Source organism: Varanus komodoensis, unplaced genomic scaffold (genome assembly GCF_004798865.1).
Source record: "Varanus komodoensis strain SLA01 unplaced genomic scaffold, ASM479886v1 scaffold32, whole genome shotgun sequence".
NCBI classification, from domain to species: domain Eukaryota; kingdom Metazoa; phylum Chordata; class Lepidosauria; order Squamata; family Varanidae; genus Varanus; species Varanus komodoensis.
Window position 1 is genome coordinate 15472862 of NW_025335798.1, and position 22724 is coordinate 15495585.

The 22724-nt window shown below is 40.2% G+C and overlaps 1 protein-coding gene across 10 annotated transcripts in view; it reads left to right on the plus strand.

The window, feature by feature from the left end:
• The window catches only part of SLC35F5 (solute carrier family 35 member F5), a 59646-nt gene that overhangs the window by 21830 nt on the left and 15092 nt on the right, over nt 1-22724 (plus strand). For 9 of the 10 annotated variants that reach the window (XM_044438131.1, XM_044438139.1, XM_044438132.1 and 6 more), the window contains 7 exons: nt 6659-6740; nt 9249-9439; nt 10827-10908; nt 11835-11922; nt 16424-16488; nt 18121-18225; nt 21135-21294. In XM_044438131.1, coding sequence (XP_044294066.1) covers nt 6659-6740; nt 9249-9439; nt 10827-10908; nt 11835-11922; nt 16424-16488; nt 18121-18225; nt 21135-21294 — 773 coding nt within the window. Of the gene's footprint in view, nt 1-6; nt 103-6658; nt 6741-9248; nt 9440-10826; nt 10909-11834; nt 11923-16423; nt 16489-18120; nt 18226-21134; nt 21295-22724 lie in introns of those variants that run through there. The other variant, XM_044438138.1, reaches the window with a different exon arrangement.

Genomic DNA, 22724 nt, shown 5'->3' on the forward strand with positions numbered 1-22724 from the left:
GCAAAAACATCCATGTTTGTTCTTTACCTTTTGGGATTTATTGTTTGGAAACCATGGAGACAACAATGCACGCGTGGGTTTCGTGGCAGACATGCAGCTTTTGTAAGTGTCTGTCTTTCAGATTAATAATTTGTCTAACATTGTGGCTTCTATAAATTATCCAAATCAAAGCATGTGGTAGAGAGAAAAGCCTATGTAAAGTAACATAAGCTAAACCCTCGGATAGATGTTCAGTGAGTAAAATTATGCTTCCATTAGCCTGACATTTCAGGGTGAATCATTGCATGAACAGAAGTGGTAATTGTAGCAGTAATGCTTCTTAGAGGAACTGAAATGAATATAGGATATAAAGTTTTATCGGTCCTGGAATCAGTGCTTGGACATGTGTGTTTTCCCCCCCCTCATTTCTCTTTACTTTATTCTATTACTCCCATAAACTGCACAGAGAACTTTGGCCATGGGGCAGTAAAGAAATGAAATAAATTCTTTTTCTTTGGAAAAGATTTGTTTATCCTGTTCAAAAGGATGTAGCAGTTGAAGTCTGACTTTTTGAGACTGATAAAATACAGAAGTGATGAATGGGTTCCCTCCCAACACAGTTCTCATGATTCCCATATTGTGCGAAGAAATGAAGAGTAGCATAGGTAATGGCTGTGTCACATGTAACACTAAAACATGCTGCTCAGTTACACATGGAGTGTTTTCTTACCTGGTGATCGCTTGCAAGGTTATCACCCACCTCCTTCATTTCTCCCAGTGATGGCATCAGCCATCAGCCTTCATGGCTGAGATTCATTTCAGTAGCGCACTGTTCCTTCCTCCTTTGCCTGTTTGTCCACCTTTGGTCCACACATTCCCCTGGGCATGTCCTCCGTCAGTGGTTCCTTTTCCTGCTTAGCCAAAGCAGCCACTTACTGGAGTAGCACTTTTGCCTCTCCTTGAAGCCATGATCTGTGCCAGTATACAAGCATACCTACCCACGCCTCTTCCCTGCTTCTCCATTGCTGCAGATGTGTCCATGCTATCCTGTGCACAGGACCTGCACATGCTGCAGCAGGCTGGCTGCCCCCTGCCCCACATGGAGGGCATCCGCATGGTCAGGTTGTCGTCTTTGGCCCCCTCGCATGCCTCAGCCAGAGCCGGCCTTGTCCAGTCTCTGCACCCCTGCCCTCAGAAGCCCCTCCCCCACCTCTGCCTGCACCTTAGGTAGGGAAGAAGATAAAACCACAGGAAATATATATTGACCTGGTCCATACTATCAAAATAAGCCACTACAGTTTAAATCACAGTGGTGCATCCCAGGAATGATTTGGGCACCATGGCTTGTTGGAAAGGGAAATGATTTTCAATAATTGTACAAAGGCACTGGGTTATTGGATGGCTGTTTCCCCCTCCATCAAGCCTGGGATGGGATGATATGAGAAGCTGCACCTGTGTAATGACTGAGGAAATCACATCCCTTGGTTTAAATAGTCTATCGTGGCTCACTTTGATCATGTAAATCATCCCACTTTGGTTCTTTTCTATGTTCTGGAATTCTTTGTCACAGGCTGCTTAGAGGTAGGGCAAATATGTACGCTCCTATTGTGTTTGGTGACAACGAGCCATTTCAAGAAACCCTGCTTCAGCAATGCAAAGCAGGGGCAGGAAAACTGACAGTGCAAACTGACCTTGCTTAAAACCCCTACTGGTCACAAATGGAAGGACAAACTTAGCAACACTGGCTTAATCAAAGCTACCTGCTCTCAGAACTAGGGTGGGCAAATTTAATTATGCTTTCATATGCTCATTGTTGTAAGCCGCCCCGAGGCTTCGGCGAATGGGGCGGCATAAAAATGTTTTAATAAATAAATAAATAAATAAACATGCCACTCCTGAAGTAAGGTTGAATTTTGAATGGCTGTAAGTTTCACACTTTTTCAGCCCTATCCAGCATAGGCAGTGCTTAAAGATGAGGATGAGAGTTGTAGTTGAACAACACCTGGAGACTCAGTGAAGAAGGTTAATATTTAAATATGAACTTTTGATTTAATTTATTTGAATCCAGATATACTTAGCAGTCTAAAGTTGGTTTATACTGTGGACTGACTTCACCCTTGGCAACCCACTCCAGTATCTTTGCCATGAAAACCCCATGGACAGTACTGAAAGGCAAAAAGATATGACCCCGGAAGATGAGCCCCTCAGGTTGGAAGGTGTCCAGTATGCTACTGGGGAAGAGCAGAGGGCTAGTACTAGTAGCGCCAGAAAGAATGAAGTGACTGAGTCAAAGCCGAAAGGACACTCAGTTGCAGATGTATCTGGTGGTGAAAGGAGAGTCCGGTGCTGCAAAGATCTATACTCTATAGGAACATGGAATGTAAGATCCATGAATCAAGGCAAGCTGGATGTGGTCAAACAAGAGATGACAAGACTGAACATCGACATCTTAGGAATCAGTGAACTCAAATGGACAGGAATGGGTGAATTTAATTCAGAATACCATCAGATATACTACTGCAGGCAAGAATCCCTCAGAAGAAATGGAGTAGCCTTCATAGTCAATAAAAGAGTAGGAAAAGCAGTACTGGGATACAATCTCCAAAATGACAGAATGATCTCAGTTCGAATCGAAGGCAAACCATTCAGCATCACTGCAGTCCAGTTCTATGCCCCAACCACTGGTGCTGAAGAGGCTGAAGTTGACCAGTTCTATGAAGGCCTACAACACCTTCTAGAATTAACACCAGAAAATGATGTCCTTATCTTCATGGGGGATTGGAATGCTAAAGTAAGAAGCCAAAGGATAGTCAGAATAATAGGCAAGTTTGGCCTTGGAGTACAAAATGAAGCAGGGCACAGGCTGGTAGAATTTTGTCCAGAGAATACGGTGGTCATAGCAAACACTCATTTCCAACAACCCAAGAGACAACTCTACACATGGACATCACCAGATGGTCAACACAGAAATCAGACTGACTATGTGCTCTGCAGCCAAAGATGGAGAAGCTCTATACAGTCAATAAAAACAAGACCAGGAGCTGACTGTGGCTCAGATCATGAGCTGCTTGTTGCAAAATTTAGGCTTAAATTGAAGAAAGTAGGGAAAAGCACTAGGCCACTCAGGTATACTATCACCCTGCCTGTTTAACTTACATGCAGAGCACATCATGAGAAAGGCGGGCTAGATGAATCACCAGTTGGAATTAAGATTGCTGGGAGAAATATCAACAATCTCAGATATGCAGATGCTACCACTCTAATGGAAGAAAGTGAAGAGGAACTAAAGAGCCTCTCAATGCGGGTGAAGGAGGGGAGTACAAAAGTTGGCTTGGAACTCAGCATTAAGAAAACTAAGATCATGGCATCCAGTCCTCTCACTTCCTGGCAAATAGATGGGGAAGAAATAGAGGTAGTGACAGGTTTAATTTTCCTGGGCTCCAAGATCACTGCAGATGGGGACTGCAGCCAAGAAATTAAAAGACGCTTGCTCCTGGGGATGAAAGCTATGGCAAATCTAGACAGCATACTAAAAAGCAGAGACATCACCCTGCCAACAAAAGTGCGTATAGTCAAGACTATGGTTTTCCCAGTTGCAATGTATGGCTGTGAAAGCTGGACCATAAGGAAGGCTGAGTGCCAAAGGATTGAGGCCTTTGTGGTACCGGAGGAGACTCCTGCGAGTCCCTTGGACCACAAGGAGATCAAACCGGTCAGTCCTAGAGAGATCAACCCAGACTGCTCTTTAGAAGGCCAGATGCTGAAGATGAAAGTCAAATACTTTGGCCACCAAATGAGAAGGAAGGACTCCCTGGAGAAGAGCCTAATGCTGGGAACAATTGATGGCAAAAGAAGAAGGGAATGGCAGAGCATGAGGTGGCTTGATGGAGTCACTGAAGTAGTTGGTATGAGCTTAAGTGGATTCTGGGGGATGGTGGAGGACAGGAAGGCCTGGAGGAACGTTATCCATGGGGTCGTGATAGGTTGGACACGACTTCGCGACTAACAACAACAACAAACAACCATTAGACTAGCTTTTGACTCCAGGTGTCATTAGACTTATTCCAGAGAAGAGAAGAATTGAGGGAGTCATATAGGGGTTGATTTATTTATTCATACGTTTTTATATACTGTCCAACATTATAAACTCTCAGGATGGTTTACAGAAAGGAAAAAAAAACAGTTATTGCAACAGTGAAATGGTTAAAAATTCTTAAGTGCCAGTACTTGGTACAACTCAATTAAAATACCATTATGAATTTAAAAATTGGGAAAATAAAAGGTTTTAGCCTAGTGCTGAAACTAATAAAACATGCACCTCTCTGGGGAGCAAGTTCCATAATGGGGGTGCTATCCCAGAAAAGGCCCTCCTCCTCGTGACAGCCCTCCTCACCTCTTTTAGGGAGGGCTCTCAGAGGATGACTTCCGTGGATGCTCTTCGGGTCTGGGCAGGCTCATATGGGAGAAGATGTTTGCTTAGATAACCAGGCCCCCAAACAATTTGTATGTTATTGTTAATACCTTGAATTAGGCCAGACTTTGATTGATAGCCATTGTAATTGCTGTAGGACTGGTGTGATATGTTCTTGACTACTGGCCCCTGCCAGCAATCTGGTAACCTGGTTTTGGACCAGTTGCAATGTCCAGATAATCTTCAAGAACAGCCCTATGTAGAGCAAGTTACAATAATTAAAGTGGGAGGTTACTAGTGCATGAGTTACTGTTGCTAGGGCCTGTCTGTCCAGGTAAGGATGTATCTGATGGACCAGCGTCGGCTGAAGGAAAGCACTCCTTGTTACAGACTCTATGTGGAATTCTAGGGATAGTTCTGGGTCAAGGAGTACTCCCAAGCTGCACACCCTGTCCCATAGGGGAAGTGCAACTCCCTCCAAAACAGGGCAGATATTACTTACCTGAACAGCAACACTTGTGTCTTACCTGAACTGTGCCTCAATTTATTGATTTTCTGTTACCTGTCATGTGCTCCTTCTTGTATTGGCTTTCTAGTTCCAAAATGTTTGCCTGTCCACTTCTTGAAATGGATTTCATGCCAACATGGTTTCACTTTGAAGCTACAGCAGCTGAAGCTAACCTAACACCAAGCCAGGAGGCAGGATTAGGGTTGGATGTGTTCATTCTTGGTTAGTAAGCCAACTTTCCTGAGTCTCACTTTCACCTGTAGATTCCTATGACTGTGGCTTAATGATACACTGATTTTAAGCAGCACCAGGAATGGGAAAACTGGTAGCCCTCCAACTGTAACTCCAATCATCCTTTACCATTAGTTATATTGACTAGGGTTGACTGCAGTTGCAGTCAAATGACATGTGAAGAACAAGTTGCCCAGCCCTGACCTGCACGCTTGTCCAAGTTAAATTTAAATGTTAAATCTCTGATTAGTTTGCAGACGCTGAAGGTTATTTTGCTGCCTGTGCAACTGACAGTAGCACAAATAGTTCCTTGGTAAGTTCTGTCTTTAAGTAACAGCAATATCTGTTCATTTCTTATCTCTCTTTTTTAATTAGCATGGAGAAGAAACACAAGTCCAAATCAGCCATAATGTAGGTTTAAATAGAATCTTGATAGAAGGCAAACTGACCTATGAACACAAATGTTTCTGATCTACAAGGGTGTATTATACTTGATCTAGAAAATTATTAAAGGCATATGAGTCAAATGCTGTTTGCATATTGCTGCTTCAATTATATTTAAATGTGTTGATGGACTCCATGGACAGCCTTATCTTCGTAGCATGAAGAATTCAGTTTAGCAGCACCAGATACACTGTAGTGTCCAAATGGAAGCCAGATCTGTATGGCAGCCTTACATTGTCTTTACATGCTTGAAAATTTACTCCAGGGATTGCAACTTGTGTGTGGGGGGCGGGGGTTTGTAAACCTCATTAGCTCTAACAACATAAGACAGTGGTGCAGGGTGAGGGGAGTTGTAGACCAAAATATCTGGACGACCACAATTTGCCAACCCCACTTTAGCTATTTGATAGCTTAAGTAGCTCACAGTAGTCCCTGTTGTGTCGCACAAACTGGATCAGTGCCCCACTCCACTTTTACCATTTAATGCTTTTCTTTGTTTCTAGCATTAATTCAGAGTGTAAAAATGTATTTTAGCTTTTTGTATTTTTACAAGTATTCAAAAGAAATGTACATCAAGTGCTGTACTGGGTGCAGAATCAAAGGGTCACAAGACCATTTGGTGGGAGAGTCTCATAGGAAGCTGCTGTAGTAAGCCTGAGCCTTAAAATTCCCAGGACCATGGGAACAAAGTCATGGTTTTTTGGATTCTGTTCTCTTTATTAAAGATTTCCTATGTGAGATGTTCATTAAGAACAGCACAAATACATGATAAACCTTTGGACTATATGTACTAACCCTAATCCTAACCTTTGGACTAATATATTTACTATTTTTGGCAGTGCTTAATTTTTGTTACCTGTATTTGGTTAGCAGATTTTTTTCCAAGTTCGTAAGCTGTGTTTGCTATCCTGTGTACTTACCTAGAATTAGATACAGTCAGACTTTGTTTTTATCAATTTAAACCACTTTATATCCTTGAGTGTACTTACCAGAAAATATGCATGGCATTGCACTGTTAGTAGTTTTTGAGTTCAGTTTTAGGTAACTGTGATCCATAACGGAAAATCTGTTATTCTGCATTCCAGAGTGAACCTTTATACGTTCCTGTAAAGTTTCATGACTTACCAGCTGAGAAATGTAGCAGCACAAATAGTGATAATGAAAAAAGTGAGTAAATACTTAATAATTTCAAAGTACATTGGTATTTCCATCTAATTCTACAAATATGAAAGCACATAATAGATGGCTTTTCCATTATACCTAATGACTTGGAATTTGTGTCACCACACATTCTAACTGCCAAATTGTAAAAAAATGAGATGACGCAAGCAAATTAATAAAATTCTGAAATCTGTTATAAATTCAGTAGTAAGGCAAATGCCTTTAAGTCAGGTAATTGGCATATTAGTTCACATCTTCAAATTACAGCTAACTCTGGAATTCATGCACAAAGCAAATGCTAAAATAAATAAATGACCGGCATGTTGTTGAAGTAGGAAGTATGCAAAGTAGATTGTTTCAACGTAAGTTGTACTTGGTTTCACAGTTCATGTGAAGTATTAGAGATAGCACATTTTATGTTGAAAAATTAATACTGAAAAAATACCCCTTGCTTTGATTGCCACCTTGAGCACCATTTTGTGGAAAGACAGGATACAAATTAACAAATATAGATAATTAATAAATTTTGTGACATCATATATTATCTTGTTATTCAATTTGTTAATTTGATTAAGTATTATAAGGCAGTCAGTGCCTTTGTGTTTGTGAGTGCACTTGGGCAAACAATCATGCCATTGCACATATATTATCCCAAAACCCCATGGTGCATTGCATGCCCTATAGATTCTACAACTACTTCCTAGATTTTGTGCTTATCTTTTGCTTTTGTTTATACATATATAGGGAATCAAGGTTCAACAGCAAAGCATATACTTGAACCTGGGCACTAGGGGCTATAGTCCTATTTCTCTAACCAGTATTTAAGACAAGAAATGTTATAATTGGACATAAATAAAGACTTAGCTAAGCCTTCTTTTTTAACCACAAGATGGTGTAGTAGCCATACTTAAACTAGCTTGAAGGCAAAGATGTAATACTAAATACCTAACTTTGGTTTTCTTCTGAGAACCAAATTCTTGAGCTATATATATTCTGTTTGAAAAAGAGAATGGGCTATCGTGAAATTTTGGAAAACTAGTTCATTCCTTAAATACAGTACAGATGGGAACACATCCAGTGGGGTCCAGATGTAAACTGAATTAACTGCACTGGTAGAAATGGACTTTCTTGTCCCCTTTGTTGTTGTTGCCTCTCCGGCCCCTGAAAATACTACACAGTGACTATGGTTGCACAATCATGGGTAAATAAGCTACTGTGGTTTATTTCCCCTAACGTATGTGCTGGAGGGATGTCCCTGAGGGAGTTGCCCTCTTGGGCATGGCTTGCTGTGTTATGTGAACCCAGTCAGCTGACAAAGTTTAACTACATTTTTAAAGTGGAATTTACAGGAGGTTAAAGATTGTTTCTTTTTGGCAAAGACAATTGAAGTTGAATAAGTGCAGGTATTATTATGTTTAAATCTCCAATATTTGCAAAATTACTGGGAACATACATCTGCATGTACATGTCTACATATACACATGTACAGCAGGACCTCCATATCCACAGGAAGAGGTTTCAAGCCGCCCCAGCGGATGCCTGAAACCACAGATAATATCAAATGCTATATACTGTACATACACATTTCTTTTTTTTTACAATTCACAGATAATAGTAACTGAACCAGTGGGTATGGGGCTCCTGCTGTACACATATATACAGTCATAGATAGGTGGGTAGGTAGGTATGTACGTAGGGCTACCATGCAGAACTTCCAAAGTGGAGTGCTTTGAAGGGACTATCCATAGCTGTAAAAATGGGAATCATGAAAGTGACCAGCAAGCTTTCACAATCTCCAGAAAGATTACAGATTTGGTGGACAATTCAGTCCTGCCATGATATCCCCTGGCATACCTGTGGCAGGATTAAGGTGGATAGAAGGCAAAAACCCATGGTAAGCCTGATTGTTTACTTGTTCGCATGATAACCAACCCATTGTGGCTTATTGCCAGGGTGGGCTAGTGCCCAGTGATGATGGCTTGCTGGCATCCCAGAACCCATGAACCAGACAGGTTTTGTTCTGGCTTGTTAAAACACAAGCCATCCTTGCTGGATTCACATAAGACAAGCCACTATCATAATCATGCAAAGCCCATAAGCACACAACAAACTTTTGAGGGGAAATAAGCCACCAAGGCTCATTTAATCTGCTGATTGTACAAACAGACCCAAGAATCAGGAACCAGCTGAACGTCCAGAATTGTGGTAAGGAGAAATCCCCCAAAATTGGGCAAAGGGACCTTCCCCAAGAGAGGCTGTCCTCCTGAGGCAGGCAAATCTGGGATCCTTTAGGGTGCTATTTGCAGTTACAGCTTGTCTTTAGCACTCTCTGGGGAATGCATGCTTTTGAAAGAAATCATTTTGTCATAGTTAAAACTAAATATGCAGGTATTGAGTTAAAGATGGGAAGTTACTCTGAACTGGAACTTTGTGAAAGTCTGGGATTTATCATGTAGATTATTTTTCTGTTCCATTAATACGTATAATGACACATACCACTTCTTTCCCCCAAAGCTCCCAAAAAGCCTCGTGTAAGGTTCAGTAATATTATGGAGATTCGACAACTCCCATCAAGTCATGCACTGGAAGCAAAGCTGTCTCGTATGTCTTATCCAACGGTTAAGGAACAGGATTCAATATTAAAAGCTGTGGGGAAACTTACTGCATCTCAAGTAGCCAAAATCAGTTTTTTCTTCTGCTTTGTGGTATGTCACTTATTCTTTATTCTTTTTAAATGCATAATACTGAAAACCATTGTTTTATAAACTACATTTCTTAGCCCTACTTTGCTTCTCTAAATATAAATTAGATCATATGTGATATTGATGTAATTGTTTAATTTAGCTTACATCATTTAAACAATTGCAGATAATTTCAGATGCTAAATTTAATTATTTGCTTTCAAACACATTAAATACATTTAAGCATGGGTTTTAAAGCACCATATATTCCAAATGTCATCTTTATTGTTTTCCTTCTTTATTACAATAATTAACCAGAACAAAAAGAACTTCAAAATGTTGACTTTAAAATTTTCAAATGTTATCATTAGTTATCAATTACCGACACTGAATAAAAACTGCCACCAGTGATGAGACATATCAATATGTACTTATATTACTTTATCAACCCTCGTTTTGAAATTAAGTTTAAAATGTCTTCTAAAATGTAGGATATGGTAGATTTTAATGTGTATTTTCCATTTCTCCATTATTATTCTTAGATGGGCCAGGCTGATCGACATCAAAATGCCCCTTTCAGTCAAGGGGTGTTTTGGGGTGTATTTGAGAATTATGAACATGCACAATGTTGAATTCAGCAGGCCTTAAATACATGTAATGGTATTTTAGAATTGGGGTGTATATTTACAGGCTCAATGAGTTGCTATTACTTAGCTTATCTTGTTTAACTCTGCCCAGTAATCTTTTGGTGTCCTGAAACTGTTGGGCATATTTTCTAAGAAGAACTGAAATTTCAAATTATAGGCTTTCTTTCTCTATTTCAACAAACAATTTAGCTGTCCAGTTTTAGAAAGATTCACCTTTCCAATAATTATATAATAACTTTTATGTAATGAAAATACGGTTTTAGTCTGGAGAAAGTTAGTTTCACTTAAGTTACTTATTACTAACTTGTCTCATTGAGTCATTGTGTTGTAAAGTCCATTAACTGCAGTTGGATTTAAATACAGTTAACTTTCTCTACGTGGAAAGCCAATATATTTTGATGGTTTTAGAACTGTTATGGGTGATTCACAAAGCAACAAGCAGCATGGCTGTCTAACCTGGATGTATCTATAAAATAGCCATTACTTTATGAGATGTACCTGTAATGTTATTAACATCTGTAAAACTTACATATCTTAACCCATATTATTTTGTGATGTTGTGCCTAATCCTTTAACAGTGATCCTACCCTTTTTATCAAAGACTTTATTAATCTGGGTTTTTTGAAGATTAATGAGTTTTTTTTCTGATTTTTAAAAAATGGAATCTTAATGGATTCAGACTGGAAACTAAAAAGAGAAAAAAATCACAGGAATTAAAACAAGGAACAGGCTGTTATACTAACACTTATTGTTTAATGTCCTAGTGGTTCTTGGCAAACTTCTCTTATCAAGAAGCGCTTTCAGACACCCAGGTGGCCATAGTTAATATTCTATCTTCAACCTCTGGTAAGAAATTAAATATATATTCAAAGACCATTGACACACTTAAAACTTATAATTGCTTCAATGTCCTCATTAATTGCATGCTTAAAAAACCACAGTTATGTCTTTTTGAACTAAACTACAACTGATGAAGGCATTTCATGAATGGAGCTTCTATTTTTAAAAAAGGCAGTCAAGCGGGCTCTGAAGTATATTATGTTGCAAGCCCGAGTCAAATAAGTAGAAACATCTCCAGCACTTCTAGCAGTTTGTCTCAGTCACACTGTTTCAAAACTGCCCTGAATATTTCTTTGAAAGGCAGGATGTACATTTTAATAACCAATAATAAATGAATTGCTGAGTAGTAGGGGATACCAGTTGCATTCCCCATTGCTTTTTTCTTGCTGCTGAATTGCTGTTGGCTTAACATGAAAAGAAGGGAAATAATGGCTAGAATCACACAACACAATAACATATTGAATATTAGTTGAGTGTGTATTGTTGAGCCATGGGTGGTTGTTATGTAACCCACCATTCTAACAAACCATAGTTTGCTAACAGTGACCAAGGCACAGTTCACAACCCAGTAACAAACTATGGGTTCTCCATAAAAATAGTAGTTATTTTAAGATTACTAAAAGCCATTTTTTATTTCAGTGTTTTCTATTTTATGTGGTAGTAGAAATTCTGTTAATTTTTTTTTCAGTTTTGGAGTCAGATACAGACTATATTAATCACATCCTGTGTAGGTCTTACTAAAATCAATAAAAATTAAATTAGCTGCAACCAACTTCTTAATTCCTTGGAACCTTATTAAGACTAACTTAGTCTGAATCTAATTCATTATTTCAGTTGTTTTGTGTTCTCTGTTAAATATTAATTCTCAGTTTCTATTTTGTATTAAATAATAAAATTTGAATAATAAAAGTTTACATTATTTCATTTCACAGGATTATTTACCTTAATTCTAGCTGCAGTGTTTCCGAGTAACAGTGGAGATAGGTTTACCCTTTCAAAATTATTGGCTGTCATTTTAAGGTAAGAATATAGACTCCTTAATCTTCAGTTTTCATGTTTCCTGCAAGTCTGAGTTTTCTTGTTTAATATTTTTAGACAGCCAGATTTAGTAATGAAGACATTCTCATTATTTTTAGATGCAACAGATCATGTACAGCTGTAGGGGAAGTACATTCACAAAATGACTAATAAACCATTGCGCTTGTTTTGGCAGCCTCTCTGCCCATAATTGCCCATGGTTCCAATTCAGTACAAGCAACCCAGGGTTAGAACTGTCACCTATTTCTAACCCATATGGCCAAGTGCAAACTAAGCAAACCATATAGCCTCAACAGTTACATTTACTCTCCGTATTTTATATAATACTAGCTAAATTTCCTATTCACTGTGTGAAATCATTTTCAAATCAGTTAGCTTACCAGGTTACTGTGTAGAGAAGCTACACAGACAACCCATGATCTCCATGACAGAAGACAGAAGATCAGACTTCGTGTGGCTCATTTTACCTGCCCTTTTCCCTTGGTCCTTCAGCTGGTGTTCCAGTGTCCTTCACAGCAGAAACTGACTTGTCTCCCCCTTCTTACTCAGATCACTACCCTTTGCTTTCTCTGCTTTTATTTTGCGGGGGGGGGGGGTTTGGCATGTGGAGCTTCAAACAAGTACAATTGCAGTTGTTGGTGGGATGGGTGTTTAGCCCCTGGAAACTACACAACTGTGGAGTTTGGTCTTTTTTATTGTTAGTCTCTTGCAGTTGCTCAGGTGCACAATAGTGACTGTCCAATATATGCACTGTTGCCTTGTCAGCGGCATTGTAAGTTGCAGCTCTCAAAGAAAGCAGGGAAGTAGAGTGGGTAAGGTACATGGAAACTGACAAGGCAAGACTCCATATAGGATAATATGCACACTGTTGCCGGACATTAACTGCCTGGCTGTCCACTGAAAAATAAACTGGGAAAAGCAATACATGTTGGGAAACCAGAGAAAGGGATGTCAATATTATGACCCTATTAGCAATGTAGTTCTTTAGCTTTTAAGTAGTGGACTGACTGTTCTCATTTCCCTCCAGATTCTCAAGACTTTCCCAAATCTCCAGCTGTTCTAGAAAGAGGACTCCTCTCAGAATATTTAGCTGCTGCAGTTACTGCAATTCTAAAATGTGCACTTTTTTGGACTGGAGGGGTAGATGGAAATTGAATGACTGGAAAGTAAATGAAGCTGAAATTTGACCATTTGGAGTAACTGCTTTGTCACTGGAGTTGCACAAATGCCCCCTGTTGCCCTTAAATTGGTACAAAACTGTCCTTTCATATAGTTCCCAGTTCAAAATAAAGTGCAAATGCTACCCCTTAGAGATGACAGAATGGGATGAGGCAAGGGGGTGGGGGTACCATGAGCGTGCATACACTTAGCTTTAGCCACCTTTTCTTGCTTTGTTTTGTTTTAGAATTGTCAGGGAACCATGGTATCCACAGCACTGAAAATGGGACTGTGGGGAGGAAATACAGTAACCTCTTTCTGCAGTAGCTAGAAACTTGCAGAAGAGTTGAAATGGTAGAGGAAATTGAGAACTGTCAGTTCAGCACTTTAAAACCAGAGGATTACATTGCTTAGGGGGAGCACGTAGTTTAACTATTATTTCCCCTTTATTTTTCAGTGTAGGGATAGCTAGGGTATTAGCAACTGTCAGCTGTGTACAAATTAGCCTATACGTGCTCTAGTCATTCATACTAATTCCACCTCTCTTTGCCAATGCCATGAGCAAGGCAATACAGCACATATCAGATAGCCATAAGTGCACTTTTGTGCACCGGCAAAGGCTAAAATACTTTTTTAAGGCAAATGTGGGTGTGCAATTTTCTAGGGCCAAAAAGGGTGTCAGACAAGTGACATCTGCTTACCAAATGCCACTTCAACATCAGTTGAGGGGCTTTCACTGGCAGTGAGATCATGAGGAGTAGCATGGGTTTTGCTGTTCTTGCCAAGTGGCTTGCTAGCCAACAATAATAGAATCAGTCTTCCCAGTTTGGACATGAGCATCTATCATGGGCTGAACAACTGCTAGAGCAAGGCATGGGTTCTCAAGGTGGCTTCTTGCCTAAACACACGCCAGCTTGCAGGAAATGGTCTAGGTGTTTCCTGCAGAGTGGCTAGTTAGCCACTGTGGGTTGTCATTTCATGCTGACACAATCATTGGATAGAGTCATAGGTTATAATAGCCAGCCCTGAGAATAAACTACTCAATGACGCTTGTTCATGAAACTACCCCAGTGCCCCTGGCAGACACTTAAGTTCACTGTTGGTTGTCCCACCTCCTCCTCTCTCAGTTGTTGGTAGGTTTCCTAAGGTTTCTGTGGCAGGATCCCCCATTTCTCCTCTAACTAACTGCAAATGCTTTTGTGCTCATTGTGGCATTCCCTCACTTTCCCCCCCTTGTTTCGTTGAGGAGTTTGCTTCTCACAGTCTCTGAGTGGACAGCCAGTGACAGCCCCTTCAAAGTGCCCAAGTGGCAAATTGAAAGATCTGTCATTGGTTCATCACCCTTAAACAAATGCTCCAAAAGTGGTCAAATCTTTTCAAGTTTTATAAAACTTTAGTCAGAATTTCACAAGTGCAGAGATAATACTTCCACAGGTCCAAATTGGGAACATGCCTGGAAAACATCCTGGGAGGTGTCTGCTGTAAAAGTGCAGCAGGTACCAACTATGGACATGCTGTCAAAGGAGAGCAAAGCTACAAGTGGATTTTGCTCTTTGAAAAGGTATGGCCAAAAGATAACTCCCTTTGTATTGAGTTCTGCTACTTAGCTGATCCTGAGTATTCTCGGAGTTTGGTCTTTTTGACCCTTTCCCAAGACTCAGGAAGGTGGAAAAGTATGACTCACATCATTATGTCAAAGCTTCAACCTTTGTTTTAAAATGTTCTTTTGATATTCCTGATCAGAATTGTTTGACAGGGCCATAATATATATAAATATATGTATCTAATCTAATATGTATTAGATTATATCTAAATATGTGTGTGTGCTTAGCCTGTGATTGTGGTTAGCCCTGTCAAAAACTCCATGTTAAAAGGAAGCCTGATCTTTGGCAGTTTGCTGTCAATACCCATTGTGGGTACAGCAACCACAAAACAAGCCATGGCTTGTCACTGTGGCTTGTTGCTTTCAAACTATGCTGTGGCAAGCGGTCCATTTTCTCACAACATGACAACTTACCGTGAGTTGTCGTGGTATGTGAACCCAGTCACTGTGTGAGAAGGTTCAAAGTCCCTGGGGAAAAAGTATTTTCAGTGAATAGGCTCAGTTCAAAGATAGTTGAAGTATACATAGGTGGCCTGTTCATGTTTTAAAAAAAGATCATTCCAGAGAAGAGAGTGATAGAGTGGATTTTCTGAAAGCTCAGAGCTAAACTGTAGTGTTATGTACCAATATATACCCCTGCCTAATAAAAAGGGGGCAGCAGTATATTAGTAAATATGAGAATTATGCAACAGTGAAAGATTTAACTTCCTCCCCTTCTTCCCATCCCTCATTTGTCCTAAATCTGTTGAAAGCAGGTCATCTCTGCCGGTTGCTCTGATTCTTCTTGATCACAGAGGAAAAGTATGGAAGAGCCATACTCATTCTAATTTGTTGTATATTGTTGATTTTTGATGAGCAAAGTTACAAAGTTTGGTCTACTGCAGATGAACTTAATGCTTGGGATTGGTCTCTTCACATTATCTGTTTTGTTTAGTTATCAACACACTCAGTGTAGAAAATCTTACATGAAGTTTGAAGGGCATGTGTTTTGAGGTGGCAGATGCAAAGTTGTAGTCCCCTTTTATAGTGTCAATAACAGAAAATGCTAGAGCTTTGGGATTGCATTCCTTTTTAGAGGCTTCTTGTCAGGACTTTAAGACGGTGTCCCCGATGCAGCATCGCTAGACTCCATGATTCCTGTGGAAACTTCCAATGGCACTTAGGAAGCTCCACTAGCTACTTTGAATGCTTATTTTAGCAAAACTTTGAAAACATTAAGGTACCAGTTTCTCTTTTCCCTGATTCCTCTTTACCTCACTGTTTCTCCCCTCAGCCTCCACCCTTATTCTTTCTAGCCTCTGTACCTCATTGCCTTCATATTTCTCTCCTGCTGCTGATTTCTGTCCCTGCCACCACTACTTTAACTCACTTTTGACCCAACAACAGCCATTGTATCACTAGCTACATCCTCTGTGGAAGCCATTTTGAGGTTGTGCCAATAACAGCTTCTCAAATTTCCAGATACACCTGTAGGCCCTAAAAGGTTGAGGACCCTCCTTTAAGATAATGTTATATGATGTTGATTGTGTCCATTAAAAAGATTTACCTTTCAAATCTTACAGGGTTTTATTTTTTTTTGTAATTTCGAGAAAGATAGGGTGAAAGATCAAACTCAGTAATGAAGAATATTACTTTGATTCTGAATAGTCTCAGATGTTACTCTTAATTGATTTCCATACAGAATATTTTGCTAAACTTAATTGAACTTTATTTCTCAAATAGCATTGGAGGTGTTGTCCTTGTGAATCTGTCTGGGTCTGAAAAGTCTTCTGGAAGAGATACAATAGGTATATCTTTTTTTAAAAAATTATACTATAAATTGAATTACTTAGGTAGATTCTGTTATACATTCTTAAGACCATTGTCATACCTTAAAACTAAATTTATATTGTTACCTTTGCAATGCATCACAGTTTTAGAAGAAGCGATGCTTTAAAATACTTTATGTGGGTTCTGTGGGATTCTGGCAAATGTTTTCTTTTGATACTTACTATTTGTTTAAGTGGAAAGAAAACATCTTAACAATACGAGGGGTGTTCAATGTATTCCGGTATCGGGTTGATTTGCTATTGATGTGGGTAATTTAATTATTTCATTAGCTAATGACACTATCTGAGGGTATACATGCAGAATTTCAAATAAGTGTGATCATTATTTCTTTAGTAATCATCAGTGAAAGACAACCATGATAACTGACGCAACAATGTTGAAGAAAATCGAGCACCACGCTGTGATTAAGTTCCTTACAAAACAAGGAAAAAGTCAAAAAAATAATTTATGAAGAGATGGTGGCCATTTACTAGGACTCTGCACCTTCATTATCTACTGTTCAAAAGTGGTCAAGTGAATTTAAAAGAGGCAGAGAAAGCATTGAAGACGACCCTCGCTCAGGCGGGCTGGTTACTGCCACTACGAAAGAAAATGTGGAAAAAATTGAGAAACTTGTATTGGACGATGCCCGAATAAAAATCAAAATGTTAGCAGAGATGACAAACCTATCCGTTGGTACCATATTTACTATTTTTCATGACCATCTTAACCTTTCAAAGGTCTGTGCAAGATGGCTGCCGTGAATGCTTATGGCGCCTCAGAAACAAGTGCAAGTCGAGTGCTGTAGGGAGTTTTTAGAGCTCTCTGGTGAAGATCCATCGAGTATTTTCGACCGGATTGTTACTGGAGATGAAACTTGGGTTCATCACTATGACCCTGAAAGTAAGCAGGAGTCCATGCAGTGGCATAAAAATGGTGCTGACCCTCCAAAGAAATTTAAAGTCACTCCATCGGCCGGAAAAATCATGGCCACAGTGTTTTGGGACTCAAAGGGAATTTTATTGATCGAGTACATGAAAAAAGGTGAAACCATAAACGCAGAATCTTACGCAACCACTCTGCGTAATTTAAGAGAAGCAATGAAAGAAAAAAGGCGGGGAAAACTGACCACAGGTGTGTTGCTTCTTCAAGACAACGCGCCCATTCACATGGCGCATGTTTGGAAGGCTGCTGTGCAAGACTGTGGTTTCGAAGAAATAAACCACCCACCCTATAGCCCAGACCTGGCCCCCAGTGACTACTACCTGTTCCCGAATTTAAAAAAAGATCTTTGTGGAAAGCGATTTTCCAACGATGAAGAGCTCAAGGTGGCAATTAACGCACATTTTTTAGACAAGGAGGAAGGGTATTTTTTGCAAGGAATTGAAGAGTTAATTTCTAGATGTAATAAGTGTATTGAAGTTATGGGGGATTACATTGAAAAATGAAAATTATTTCAATTTATTATTCCTTTTTCTTCATTCTGATACTGAGAATACATTGAATGCCCCTCGTATGTCAACTTTTAACTTTTAAGAAATTCAGCCCTTAATGTAATGGTGACTACTACTTTAACACAATTTGTGGATTTTTTCTTTCTCTATCTACAGGTTCCTTGTGGTCTCTTGTGGGAGCTATGCTGTATGCTATTTACATAGTTATGATAAAAAGAAAGGTAGACAGAGAAGACAAGCTTGATATACCAATGTTCTTTGGTAAGAAGAGAGGTTTTTTATATTTAAAAGTTTTTTTTTTTTTCTGGGCTTGAATCATACTCATCAGGTCCCAAGTTTACAAAAATGCTGTTTCATGAAATCAGAGCAGAATCAAGTGCATATATACATCTGATATAAAGTGCATGTGTAAAGCTGCTAACAGGTGCTTCTGATTTATTTCCCATGGCTAAAGGGTTATGTCATGACTTTCTCTACCCATCAGTTTCTTCTATGTGAATTTGTCTATTACTTTCCTCAACTTCTGGCAATGGCTTGGAGGAAGCACTTCTAAGCTGGTGCTAGGCATTACAGCTTGATGGTATTTCACCCTCTACCACCCCAAGAGGTTAAAAGATACACATGCATACCACATAGGCTGTATGTTTTAGTCCAAACAGTTGGTCTCTGAACCGCATTCCAGATTTGCTGTTTGAACCACTCAACAATTGGGCTCTTCTTGTCTCTTCTTGCAGACTGAATTATGCTTGGACTCTTCCCAAGCTTCCAGTGGAGTCATTATATTGCAGATAATGTGACCTTAGTTGCTCTCACTTGGAGTACACCCTTGTGAGCACTGGATGCATTTCATTCTTTATGTATTTCATTCTAGCACATAAACTTCCTTAGTCCCCTTATTCCATGATGTATGCGGCAAAGAAGACAACAAAGACTTTCCCTACTAATTGCTGGGTCTTTTCATACCTCCTGATACACTTGACCATAGTGTCCTTCTGGAGACACTGCCTGAATTGAGAATTGGAGTTATGGTCAGCTGTAGCTCCCTTCCTACAAATAGATTCCAGAAGATGGTGCATAGTTCCATCTTGTACCTCATAGTTTTTCATTTGCATGAAACTGCTAACCTTGAGAGTTCTGTAAAAGAACTGCTTCAGGGAACTAGTGACACCTAGCTCTCTCTCTCCCTTTTACATATGATTCAAGAGAGATGATAGAAGTGTAAACTTTGTGTGTAGGATGACTAATAAATTGAACCTGAGATCCAACAACATTGGTGGGTGAGCTGTCTACCAAAGATGGTGGTGATGAACCTGTTCTTGATGGGGTTGCATTCCCCTTTAAAGCTGGCAGTCTAGGATGCTCATAGATCTAGTCTTATCATTGGGGTATGCGCAATGTACAAAATCACTAGGACTCGCCAAACATCGTTCATGCCCAGTTCCTTGTTCAGGTTTGTGAACACTACCCAAATGGGGAAACTGCACAAATCATGCAGAAATTAAACATGACATTTGCACCACTTTTGTAGACTAAATTTGGGCAGAGTCAGTGTACAGGGAAACTTGCACACATCAGAAAATGTTTGCTCAATCAAACTGGGAAATTTGTGCAAATCAAATAAACACGTTTGGCAATAGTGACACTTCCAGCAGACATGGGTTTGTACCCATAATCACACTGAAGCTTCAAATGCAGCATGCTTTGCAATCAAAAATGAAATTCTCATATATCCCCAACCCCAATGCCCTTTGTACCTTTCTCCAGCTGAGTTTGGTGCAGTCCTGCCTGGATCTGTAGCCTGGCTTGGATAACCGTATCTGAGAGCCAGGGTGGTGTAGTGGTTAAGAGCATGGAACTGGGACTCAGGCAAGCTGGGTTCATCACCATTCAGCCATGGATCCAACTGGACGACTTTGGGCCAGTCACAGACCCTCAGTCCATCCTACCTCACAAGGTTGTTGTTGTGAGGATAAGGCTGAGAGCAGGAGGAGGTGAATGATGTAGGTTGCTTTGAGTTTGTTGTAAGATTGGGATATAACTCAAATAAAATGCCTTGTTAACAGGGTTAGACTAGTATGTTGGGCTGCCTTTGCTGACTGCTCAGAGACTGTAGTCGTACATAAGAACATATAAAAAGCCATGCTGGATCAAAGGAGTGGTCCACCTAGTCCAGCACTCTATTCACACAGAGGCAAACTAGCTGCTCAAGGGACCCTTCAAGCAGGATGGGTACAAGGGTTCCACCTGCTCAAGCTCCTCAGCAACTGGTGTATGCTGGCCTGCCACCTTTGGTAACAGAGGCAGCACATTCCAGCAAGGCTAGTAGCAATTGATAGCCTTCTGCCCCATGAATTTGTCCAATCTGTTTTTAAAGCCATCTAAATCAGTGTCCATCATTATTTCCTGTGGCACTGAATTCCACAGTTTAACTGAGCACTGTGTGAACTACTGCCTTTTATCTGTTTTGAATCAGCTCACAAAATACCTTTCAGGTTACTAACTAAATGAGAATGGTCATCAGATACATCTTGCTGGTGCTTATAAAGGTCTATTGACTTCTAGTTTTTCCAGTACAAATAAAGTGCTCATCTTTACCTAGCTTTGGAATTAGGTTCCCAAGGGAGTGGTTTCTGTTCTATCAGTCTCCTTATAACCTGAGAAAATATTTGGAAAATTGTTCTGTGGTGCTTCTCCACTGCCTGCCACACCATTTCAGGTGTGAAGAGCTCTGATTCAGGGGTGGACTTTATTCCTTGCGGTGTCTGCGTTACAGAATTATTTTACAAGAAGGCTCATCTGGTACCTGCATGGATGCTCTTTGATACCACATGAAGTCTGTATTTGCCCAGGCTTTTAAACACTGCTTGTTCTGCGTTGATTTTTTGTTTTTTTGACAATGTTGCACTATTAGTGATTTGGTTAATCAAAGGTGGGGTATAAATTCCTGCATAAAATATTGAATACAAACAGTATAATTTATTTTTAATTTCTGAAATGAGCCCCGCAAACTTGGTGTAAATGTATATAAAATGCATTTTTGTGGATTTGAGCATAAAATATATAATAAAGCATTAGTATAGTTCAAGAAAAATACAACAACTTAAAAATATACTAAGCTGTTTTGGCTTTTGCTACTAATACTTCATTCTTATTATTCTGGATTATTGCAGGTTTTGTTGGTTTGTTTAATTTGCTGCTGCTTTGGCCAGGATTCTTCCTACTCCATTATACTGAGTTTGAACCATTTGAATTTCCCAGTAAATTAATCCTTATGTGCATCGTCATCAATGGCCTTGTTGGGACTGTTCTGTCTGAATTCCTCTGGTTATGGTATGTTAATTGTCTAATTTTTCTTTTATATTAGAATTCTTAAGAAAGGCTGGTTATTAAAGGTTCAACAAATGAGAATGTGTGTTGTACTGCTAATAAGGCTCCTTTTACAGAGCTCTTGTTTTTTTCCAAATACCATGTGTTTCAAGAGGCGTTTTTCATCAAGAAGCCAGTGTTTCTTATCAGTTTGAAGAGATCGAGCATATATGTTGGTTTGATTTTGTAGAGCAGTCACTTTCCCAGAGCAATTCATTGCTAACCCAGGTGATAATATGAGCATCCTAGTGGTCTCATGGCAGGCTTCCACAGCACTTTGTTTTATAGCCATAAGAAGCTAGTTGTAAGGTCCAAGGCATGAGCAGCAAGCTATCAAGCTTGGAACTCCAGGACCAGGGCACAGGTGCAAATAGGGTTCTTCGTCGTGGCCTCTGTGCATCACACATATGGGTGCTGCGCCTGCGCAGCGCCTAGGCCGGAAAGATTGAAAGCTAACAGTTTTGGCAGGAAAAACTCTGCTTCCCCTCCCTTCGGTAGTACATACAGAGCGGAGTGTCCGCCATTTTCTCCAGTCTTTTGTGACCGCCATTCGCTGTGCCTCGTGCCTGTTCGTCTCTTGCTTGCCTCAGTATTGTTCATTACTTACCGTTTATCTTCTTAGTCTTATTCCAAGTTATTATTCCCTCGTTCCAGTTTATATCTTCTTTTTCTCTTTACTCGTTCCTATAAAAACAAAAAACCAAAAATGTATTACTTTTCCCTCTTTCTATATTCTATTTCTTCTTTTTCTGCGATGGCATAGCGAGCGGCCTTCCGCAAATGTGTGGAATGTGGGTCCAACATGTCTCCGGCAGACCCACATGACTTGTGCCTCCTCTGCCTTGGCGAGGGGCACAGGACTGATAAATGCCGTCATTGCCTCGCTTTCACTAAGCAAGTGCAAAAGAATAGGGAGAACCGGCTGTGCAAACTCCTTTGGGATCAAGCGCTGAGGCAATCCGATCAGCCTGCAGGAATACCCAGGCCAGCGCATGCTCCATCTGCTAAGCGCAAGGCCTCAGCCTCGTCCGAACCAGTTCAATGCCCAGTCTCTGCCACAGGCATGTCCAAGCAACGCCCTTCACCCACGCCGCCTATGCTGCAGCCGCAACCATCCAACGGTGGAAATTCCCCTTCAGGGGCTCAATTACCTCTCCCCCCCCATAAACAACGGAAAAAGAGGAAGCATGGGGGATCGGATCAATCTTCGGCTCACAAAAAGGTGAAGAAAGATAAGGTGGCAAAACTGCCTCATAAGAAGAGGCATCGGGATTCGGGTTCGACAGCCCCATCGATCCCAACGGCAGCTTCGGTACCAATGCCATCGGTACCAATGCTTCAGGCGGCGATGCAAGCTCCTCCTCCAGGGTCACCGATGCAATCTGCTCCTCAAC